Source organism: Corvus brachyrhynchos, unplaced genomic scaffold (assembly GCF_000691975.1).
Source record: "Corvus brachyrhynchos isolate BGI_N302 unplaced genomic scaffold, ASM69197v1 scaffold395, whole genome shotgun sequence".
Lineage (NCBI taxonomy): Eukaryota > Metazoa > Chordata > Aves > Passeriformes > Corvidae > Corvus > Corvus brachyrhynchos.
The window spans coordinates 479,243-489,111 of NW_008238340.1; the positions used below are offsets into that span (position 1 = coordinate 479,243).

Below are 9,869 nucleotides of genomic sequence, written 5' to 3' on the forward strand. Positions count from 1 at the left end.
AGGAAAAGAAGAGTGTTAAGGTACAATTTCCTTAAGCATAAGGTTAAGGATAAGAGCTCTTCAGAAATGTCAGAAAAGGGAAGAAACAAGAAAATTAAATTTCACAGTTAAGGATTTTAATCATTAAAGGAGCGGAGATGAAGAATGAGTCTTTGTTAGATGTAGGAAGTAAGGAATGAAGCAAGTTGCAGGATGGGGACTTGTTCATTTTATGAAAGAGATGATATGTTGTATTTATTAGCGATAGCAGAGTGCAGTGACTCAGGAAGTTCTGAGCTTTGTATGACTGACAGAATCACAGACTTCCTGATAATTCCTCAATAGCCTTTTCTGACAAGAAAAATCTCTCATAAACTCTCACCAGCAGTTGCCTTTTTACTAGGACACTCAAGAAGGTTTTATGTGGAAAACCTTCCAGAGAGGAAATAATTTGGACTTTGGCTTTATCTTAAATTGTGTCTGGACAACCTTGAAGGGAGGATAATTGTGTTAGTGGTTCTTGGCATACAGGAAATGTTATTTCCATCTTTTCATAGACAGTAAACCAGCTGGCTCATGCCCTTCATCAGGATGAAGATCTGAATGCTGGCAGCCTAGTCAGTGTAATGTGGCCCAATTCCAAATGTTCTCTCTTAAAGGATGACCTGGTGCTGATGGACAGGTGAGAAGTAGCTTTCTTTCCTTTCCTGCTTATCACAGACTAATTACGGAAATGTTTTCAAATATATATTTAACAAACCTCAAGGAAATTGACCCTTTTCTAATCTAAGACAGTGACCAAAGTCCCTTACTGTAATTAACAGTGTGATTTTCTTGGTCATTACTTCCTTTTAGCCTATACTCTGTCACCTCAGGGCAGTGTAGCTCAGACATGGGAAGTTAATGCTCTGAAAAGCTCTTAATAACTTTTTTAATTCTGTTTTTGCTGTATTCACAGCACAGTAATATCTCATTTCTCTTTATTGCTAGCCCTGGAATTGATGTAACCACAGAGCTGGACAGCTGGATTGACAAATTCTGTCTCGATGCTGACGTATTTGTCCTGGTGGCAAATTCTGAATCAACATTGATGCAAACTGTATGTGCAAGTCCACTTGTTCAATAAATTTGGCTAAATGTTAAAAATATTTGACATATTAATGTAAAGGGGTTTTGTTTCATTTTCCTTAGGAGAAGCAGTTCTTTCACAAGGTGAATGAACGTCTATCTCGACCCAATATATTTATTTTAAATAACCGTTGGGATGCCTCTGCCTCTGAACCAGAATATATGGAAGAGGTTTGTGATGCGTTTAAATGACTTCTCTTTGCATGGATCTTATGGAGTCTGTTTTGACTCTGGTCCTTGGGGATACAATCAGTGCTATGTGTGATTGTTTTACAGGTTGGATTTTTATCACCTTAGGGTAGAGACTAGAGGGAGCATAGACTAGTGATGAGGATACAGCTCTTGAAATTTCTGAGCAGGAAATCAAGAGTCTCACAGGGGCCCTTTGAAGTTAGATCACTTTAGATAACCTCTGGAAAATTCCATAAAATAGGACATCTTTTTTTAATGCTTTTTTGGTAGCTTAGACCAGCAGAGGGCATCTGGGTGCCTGGTCTAATCTTTAAAAGATGGAAAAAGTGGACTTAACTGCATGTATTTATCCTGGTTATCCCTCAGGTGCGCCGGCAGCACATGGAGCGGTGTACCAGTTTCCTGGTGGATGAGCTCGGTGTGGTGGATCGAGCCCAGGCAGGGGATCGAATTTTCTTTGTGTCTGCAAAAGAAGTGCTGAATGCCAGGATTCAGAGGGCTCAAGGAATGCCAGAAGGAGGTGAGGAAAGCTAGCAGAAACTTTCCATTTACTTACAGAGAAGAAAATAAGAGAATATCTTGTTTCAAAAAATGTATAAAATTAGGGTAGGCCGAATTATTAATAAGGCAATCAAAACAGAAGGGGTGATTTAGCAGCACTTTTGCACTGGCTTCAGTGTAAAGCAGGAGCATTCCTGATGTCCAACATCTGATTGCTTTCTCAAAATTTAAATGGTTGTTTTGTGCGTTCCTTCTCTCAGGTGGAGCATTGGCAGATGGATTTCAAGTAAGAATGCTTGAGTTTCAAAGCTTCGAGAGAAGGTTTGAGGTGAGCATTATGTGTGCTGACCTTCTGGTTAGATTTTACTCCTGAAAGACTGGCACTTGCGGGGACCCATTTTAGAAATAGATCATACAGGAAGGAGAAGTTGTGTTAGTATGCTCCTGCCTGCTGCTAATCTTGGGCTGCCTTTTGTATACAGGAATGTATCTCACAGTCAGCAGTAAAAACAAAATTTGAGCAGCATACGGTGAGAGCTAAGCAGATTGCGGAAGATGTTCGTCTCATCATGGACTCTGTGCATGTTGCTGCCCAGGAACAGCGGTGAGAGCTGATGTGTGGTGCTGAAGTTTGTATTCTGGGAGAGCTGTAAGGGAACACGAGCATTTGAAATGCAAAACAGAATACAGTGTGTTTGGGAGCAGGAAGGACACGTACTGGTGGTCTTGCTTCTAGTGAATTATGGAAGTATTGGGAAAAGGACCTTTTTTTTTGTCCTGTGCCATGATTGTGTAATGTGTTGCAGATATTGACATGTTTTGTTACTGGGCAGGAAACTCTGTCTTATTTCTGGAATTCAAATATATTTATAGATGAAAAATGCATTTATCTGGCATATTGATAGACAGGGTTTTTTTTCACCAGAGTTTACTGTCTGGAAATGCGAGAGGAACGACAGGATCGTCTAGGTTTTATTGACAAACAGCTGGAGCTCCTTACTCAGGACTACAAGCGGAAAATCAAACAAATCACAGAAGAGGTGGAGAGGCAGGTAAGGAGGAGTGTCTGCAGAAAAGTGGATTGTCTGAAACAGCTACCAGCATGGTGAGGAAAATGTGCAGTGCTGACAAAGCTTTGAAGTACTAGAAATGTGGGAATTACAGATGGGAAGAGGAGAAATGCTTTCAGAAGCTCTATTTTCTCTCTTGTGCTGTTTCTCTAGGTGTCAAATGCAATGGCAGAAGAAATCAGACGGCTCTCAGTGTTGGTAGATGAATACCAAGCAGACTTCCATCCATCTCAAGTAGTTCTTAAAGTGTACAAGAGTGTAAGTGATGTTTGCTTAAGCAATTTAAGAGACCTGTTTTAGCTCTGAGTGATGCCAGCTCATTGAGATGTTTAACAATCTTCCAACTAGGATATGAGCTAAAGCTTTAATTTTTTTAATAATCTCAGTAATAAATTGATACACATTATATATCACTTTATATAGATTGAATAGAACTTCTCCTGAACTAAAGGGTCCATGTGAGGTTTTTCTGATTTGCCTTTTCATCCCCTTAACTGAAAAATGGGTGGAAGTATGAAATTAATGTTATAACACTGGGCAGACAGATTATGTGCTCCTGTTCTGTGAGGGTCTTTTTAACTAGGAAGCTCCAGCACCTTCAGCCTGCATCTTAGCCATACTTATTTAATCTTAATAACTTTTCTTTGTTTGTCAGGAGCTGCATAAACACATCGAGGAGGGCCTGGGCCGTAACATGTCAGATCGTTGCTCCAGTGCAATCACAACTTCCCTGCAGACAATGCAGCAAGAAATGATAGGTCAGTTCCACAGGCAATATTGCCCTTCTTCTTCCCTTGAATTGCAATGCAAAATAACTAGGTAGATGTTCTGGGTTTCTCATTAATCCAATGGCTGATGCGCAGCTGGCACCATCTTAGTTTCCATCTTGATGAGTCATGCTGTTGTGCAGAGGACTGGTTCTGAGTCTGATTTCCTAAGGAATATGTACAGTTGCAGCATAATCCTCATGATAGAGAGGAACTGTGGCTTTGGAAATTTGAGAGATTCTCACACCAAATCCTAATGAAATACAAATGACTAGTAACTAGATGCCTGTCTAAATATTGGATTTAACGGGACTGTGGTGCCTAAAGACTTGTAGAACTGGGTTTCAGATTTTGTTTTCCAAGGTCTTGCTAATCTGTAAACTTCACCAGCTATCTGTGAGGATTTTGGAGGGTCCTTGGAAAGATTTCCTTCTGAGTTGATCTGAAGAACCAAGAATTGAATTGTAATTGATGATGTATCTCTTACTTTGCAATATGCTTGCTTACGAAATTAAACATACTAAGGAAACTAACTGTGGAGGATGAAACTAGCCATAAGCACCCTGATTATGGAATACAAGACCAGTTAATTCTTGTGAACTCAACAAATGTTTTTGCATGGTTTTGTTTTCTGTGTAGATGGTTTAAAACCCCTCCTCCCAGTCTCTGTGCGGGGCCAGATAGACATGTTAATTCCCCGTCAGTGCTTCATGCTCAGCTATGATCTGAACTGTGACAAGCTTTGTGCCGACTTCCAGGAGGACATAGAATTCCATTTCTCTCTTGGATGGACAATGCTGGTGAACAGATTTTTGGGACCAAAGAATGGTCGTCGGGCCTTGATGGGCTATAATGACCAGGTAGTATACCTCATTGAGTGGTTGGGATAGATATTCGTTATTTCAGTGGCTGCTGAAGTTCCTTTGGTGGGAAGAGCAATAGTTCGCCTCTTCTTATTCTCTCCTTTGGTTTTGTTTTGCTCCTGCTTTTCTAATTAGGTTCAGCGCCCTTTAACACCAGCAAATCCCAGTCTGCCTCCTTTGCCTCAGGGCTCTATGACCCAGGAAGAGCTCATGGTGTCCATGGTGACTGGACTGGCCTCTTTAACATCCCGAACTTCCATGGGGATCATCGTGGTTGGTGGTGTGGTATGTGTGCATTCTAGGCAGCATTTTTATAACTTAAGTTGGAGCACTGATGTAAAAAGCACTTGCACTGCTGAATCCTGTAGATATTTGCTATTCACGGATAGTGACCTATTTTCTCCTTTGATCTTCGATTTGAGTATAAACAGTGAGCTGATTTTGCAGTGCTCTGTGCACCATTGTTGGGAGTGAGCATCAGTCCAAGATTATGATTGTGTAATTTGTTTTTCGTTGTGCTTCTTTAGGTCTGGAAGGCTGTGGGTTGGAGACTGATTGCTCTCTCTTTTGGCCTTTATGGGCTGCTCTATGTGTACGAGCGCCTCACCTGGACCACCAAAGCGAAGGAGAGAGCTTTCAAGCGGCAGTTTGTGGAGTACGCTGGGGAGAAACTGCAGCTCATCGTCAGCTACACGGGCTCGAACTGCAGCCACCAAGTCCAGCAGTGAGTTCCATGTATTCAGCTAACACCTTATGGAAATTCTGTTGTTTCAGGTTTTTTTTGATGCTATTCCTTGTTAAAAAAGATAACTTCATGCTGAATTCCAGATTTTAAAAAAATGTAATGACACGTTTTAAAATAATATTGCTCTTATTTTGAATATGTAGTGTTTGGGTGCTGTTATGCATTAGTCTTAATGTACTTCCATGTCTCAAAACAAAATGCTCTGACATATTCTTGGGCAGAAGTGGGAAGATGAATGTCTGAGTCACAATACCATCATCCCTATACATCAAAGGGATTTATTCCTTGAATGTGCTGCTTGATCTTACTTTCCATCATATTGAACTCTTGTTTCATAGAGAGCTTGCTGGAACATTTGCTCATTTGTGTCAGCAAGTGGATGTCACACGGGAGAATCTTGAGCAAGAAATTTCTGCCATGAATAAAAAAATTGAAGTTTTGGATTCACTGCAGAGCAAAGCAAAACTGCTCAGGTGAGATTTGATTATTCCATACAATTGTTTTTCATGTGATTGCCCCAGGATGTTCATATGAGCTGTAGTTCATCCTATCTTTGTCATAGCACTTGATGTGCAGACGTCAGCACTTTTCCCTACCAAGTCATGTTCTCTTTCACTAGGTACTTCCCCATGGACTGTTCACAGTCATTTAAAGCTTCTGTCTCACAAAGCACCTTTTTCTTCCTGTTTTTTATTTGTTTGGCATTACCAGTTCCTTTGCATTTATCAAAACATAACAGTCTTCCACTCCTACAAACTCCTTCAGGCCCTTATAAAATTACGCAAAAAGTCTTGCTTTCGCCTTTCTACCAAGTTGTCTGCTGCTTTCTTTACCCTGCAAAGGCTGTTGGGAAGACTTTTTCAAACATTCCTTACCTACACAGTAAGACCAATGTGAAGTTGTGTCCAAGATCTCTGTTTGAACCTCAAAGCTTAGGGACTGACAGCAGGCAAGCATTCTTGATCTGCAAGGAATGGCAGTAGCCTTTTGGAATGAACCTCTGGCACTCTGTGCCTTGCCGTGTACTCTGTTTAGTTGCGCTTCTTCCTGACTGGCTTGAGAAGAGCTGTTTCATTCACTTAACAAAACTTCCTGTCCTTGCAGGAACAAAGCAGGTTGGCTTGACAGCGAGCTCAACATGTTCACACATCAGTACCTGCAGCAAAGCAGATAGTGTGGGAAGAAGAGAAAAACAACAGTTTCCCTTCAGTGCTCTCTTAATTACTGCAGAGAATATGGTGGGTGATGGAATTCCCTAAAGGGAATGAGCAAGAGCCTATTGCTGTGTTTCCAGTTGCTGTGTGAACAGTAGGATTCTGCTTCCCTGTTCTGTGTCCCACCTCTAAACACTAGGTGTTAATAACTCTTCTTTTTCCTTGTGAGACCAGGCTACTTCGGGAGGAGAGTGTGCTTTATACATTTACAGGAGGCTTTTACTGCACTTCATTTTGCTTTAAACAAATTTAAAGCAATCAAGCAAATGTTTATTAGGTTAAAAGTTATTCTTGACACATCTTTATGGAGTCATTTGTTTTACTTCATAAAGACAGAACTTTTGACTTCCAAGCCCCAGGTTGGTTTATGTGTGACAAGCAGCTGTTTGACTAAATACAGATCCTATGCACGCAGACATGATGGTGGTTTCACAAAGCATTTATAGCCCACACAGGCCTGTCTCCTAGGTTAATATTCCGTTATTCTAGAACATAACAGGGAATCACAATGTCCCTTCATAAAAAGGTCTATTGCTCTCAGTGTGCTTAAACCTGTGAACAAAACCCAGTTCTCTTCCGGAGCAAGAGGGATTAAGATTTTGCTTTGGTAAGCTTGGTGAGTTTGAAGTTAGTTTCTTTCTCTTAAGAGTTGTTTAATAACACAGTCTGGCCCATTTCCTGTCATGGACAAATAGTTTGCAAAGACAGAACTAGTTCCTGTGAAGGAGATAGTGCTGATAATTTGGCAGCTTGTTGAGGAAGGAAACTAGGAAAGAGAAGCCAGTTGACACAACGTAACGTACTGCATTATGAGCTTAGTTGATGAATGTGGGTTTTCTTTGGAAAAGCACAGCTGTGTTCCTGGAAGCAGGCCTGTGGAATTCCATTACCACTATTTGGCCGCAAGAACAGCATGTGGATTACACGCTGTAAGAGATTTTGCTTCATGTAGAGTTCCCACAGGATGTTACGGTCTGGGCAGCAATAGGATTTCATATGTTTCTCTTCTGTTAAAAGTATCAGAACATGCTGTCAAGTACAGCTCCTCTGGGGTGGGGGCAGTTGTGGCACTTGTAGTTCATGCCAGGGCAAGAATGGGTTAAAGCAACTTAGTTTTTTTGAAGACATTCTTTATTTGCAAATACATGAAATTAATTGTTGAGTTTTGCCCTGATGCAGTTTTGAATTTGGAATATACTTGGGAATTGTAAGGACTTGAGTCTCTTCCTGTTGGAATTGATAGAGAAGAAATTCTCACTGATTTTAGGAGGAGTAGGATTAAGTTCCTCTATTGCAAGCTTCTTTTCCTCTTTGTGAGTCAGTATTTTGCCTTGTGTTGGTTATAATCTTTCTGTTGCCTTCAAAATGTCTGAGGAATCCAGAACCAGATCCTGTAGTTCTGAGATTAGTGACAACCTAAATCTCTTCAGCATCACACACATAGAATATGGGCTGTCTTCGAGCAGGTCCCAGCTGAATTCAGAACTACTGAGCAGTGGGGTGCTTTCTTATTGACAAAGAGACTTTTCCCTTGAAAATGGCTTTAGGATTTCTCATTCATGCTCAGGTGTGAATATATGTGCCTGTGACAAGTCCCATGTTTTTCATATCATGGGAGTTCCAGAAAGAAACGGCCTGATACTTGAGGGAGTAAAAATAGTGAAATGTCAGTAAGTACTTCTTAGGTAAGGCTGTTGTGAGATTTGCAGAAAGACTTGAAGTATCTTGATTGTGTAGGAGCTGGTGGTGAGGCTCTTACGTCTTCAGAATGCAGAAAGGAGACAAACCTTTCCCTTCCAGTAGACAGCTTTGACTCCAACTCAAACTGAAAAGCTGTTTTCATCAGAAGTTTTGACCTTGATTGGGTTCCTCAGGCAGCCACCAGGATGTGAATATAGATTTGATCAAATCTGAAAATGAGCAAGAAAGAAATTTGAGTCCTTGCTTCTGGAAGTGTGTACTCTGGGCTTGTAGTGAAGTATATTGGAGTAAGTGGAATCATCTACTCTTACTCTGCTGCAGGTCTTAGTTAAATAAATTTGAATCTTTAGTCTCTCAAGCTGTAACATACACAGTTATAATAAGCTATGTTCTGTTCTACTGAGTTAAAATATTAAGCACATCCCTAATACACAAGGATATCATCAATTTCAGGTCGAGGCAGAGGATGATGTACTACTGCTCAGCAGCTCATGACTACTTGAAATGCTGACCTTGCTTTTGAAGAGGTAGTGTTAGCATCTCTTCAGTGGACCTTAAAGGGGAAATCTGATAAATGAGCTGATCTTTAAGCCAGTGTCTTATCTGTGAAGGGAAAAGAGATTTATTGGTTCTTAGAACCCAGAGTCTTGCTGCTGTGTGTGTGTGTGTCTGACCCTGCTCAGGCCCTGGTGCTGTCGGCATTCTCACTGCAGAGCTGAAACCTAACCTACAGAACAGGGGAAAGAACCACTTGAACTTTTTCAGAAGCAAAGCTGCTAAGATGTGTGGGTAAGGATGTGTAACCCTTGTCCCTGGAAGCCCAACTGATTGAGAATCAAACTTTTAACAGACAGGCTTACAAGCTGGATTCCTCTGAAACAAATTATAGCTGTACTTCTTTAACTGAGAGTGGTGGAGCACTATCACGAGGAGTTTGTTCTCTTCTGATTTTCATAAAGAATGCTGTACTAATCCTTAAAACAGGTAATTCCAATACCGGTGTTCCCCAAACTCCCATTAAAGAAGGTCAGCTAAATGCACTTTTATCTTATAGCTGCTACTTACTTTTCCTGTTGCATTATGTTGATGGAGCTCTTCAAAATACTCTTACCAGTGAGTTTTCTCTCTGCTGTATTTAAGGTGATAAATTTGCATGAGTTAGTCCTGTAACAGTGCTGTAAACAATGGAAACAAAAATAAAAATGAATTGGAAAAACGCTTCTCCTGATGTGTCCTGCATGTTGTGATACAATCTTCCAGTGTAAGTATATCAGCTGACGTCAGTACATACAGCTTTGCTGCTTTGTGGTACTGAATTGCATGTTTGACACTAGCGACCTTTTTCTGTTGTTCTTACTTTGAAAATTGACCAAGAGACCAATGATACTGACTTGTTTGATAGAAAGTTTTAGTTGCACCAAAATTGTCAGTATTGAATCAATGATTTCTTGAGAATATTTTAGGAAGTAATAGTGAGCAACTACTGAGTTGGTGGCCTGAAACTGTGGTGGGTCAGTATCCTCAGCTGGTAAGTTACATCGGGCGTATTAGAAAAGGGCAGATTTCCCGTGACAAGTTTTCAAAACAGCTCCCTTTGGGCTATAGGGGTACTGGGGGTACGTGGCCCTACCGACACGGAGCGCTGGGGGCAGGGGCCTGCCAGGGCTCTGTCCCGAGTGGCTCCCCCCGCCTCCTGCAGCCCGCGGCCG

General features: G+C 41.1%; 1 protein-coding gene across 2 annotated transcripts in view; it reads left to right on the plus strand.

Annotated features, from left to right (window-relative positions):
* Positions 1–9,381, plus strand: part of MFN2 (mitofusin 2) — a 12,174-nt gene extending 2,793 nt beyond the window's left edge. For both annotated transcript variants that reach the window (XM_017735022.1, XM_017735024.1), the window contains exons 6-20: positions 1–20; positions 537–661; positions 970–1,078; positions 1,171–1,278; positions 1,666–1,819; positions 2,061–2,128; positions 2,283–2,404; positions 2,726–2,852; positions 3,024–3,128; positions 3,526–3,628; positions 4,277–4,497; positions 4,636–4,785; positions 5,028–5,224; positions 5,584–5,718; positions 6,350–9,381. In XM_017735022.1, coding sequence (XP_017590511.1) covers positions 1–20; positions 537–661; positions 970–1,078; positions 1,171–1,278; positions 1,666–1,819; positions 2,061–2,128; positions 2,283–2,404; positions 2,726–2,852; positions 3,024–3,128; positions 3,526–3,628; positions 4,277–4,497; positions 4,636–4,785; positions 5,028–5,224; positions 5,584–5,718; positions 6,350–6,419 — 1,814 coding nt within the window. In that variant the 3' untranslated portion in view covers positions 6,420–9,381. The remainder of the gene's footprint in view (positions 21–536; positions 662–969; positions 1,079–1,170; positions 1,279–1,665; positions 1,820–2,060; positions 2,129–2,282; positions 2,405–2,725; positions 2,853–3,023; positions 3,129–3,525; positions 3,629–4,276; positions 4,498–4,635; positions 4,786–5,027; positions 5,225–5,583; positions 5,719–6,349) is intronic.
* Positions 9,382–9,869: the final 488 nt, after the last annotated feature.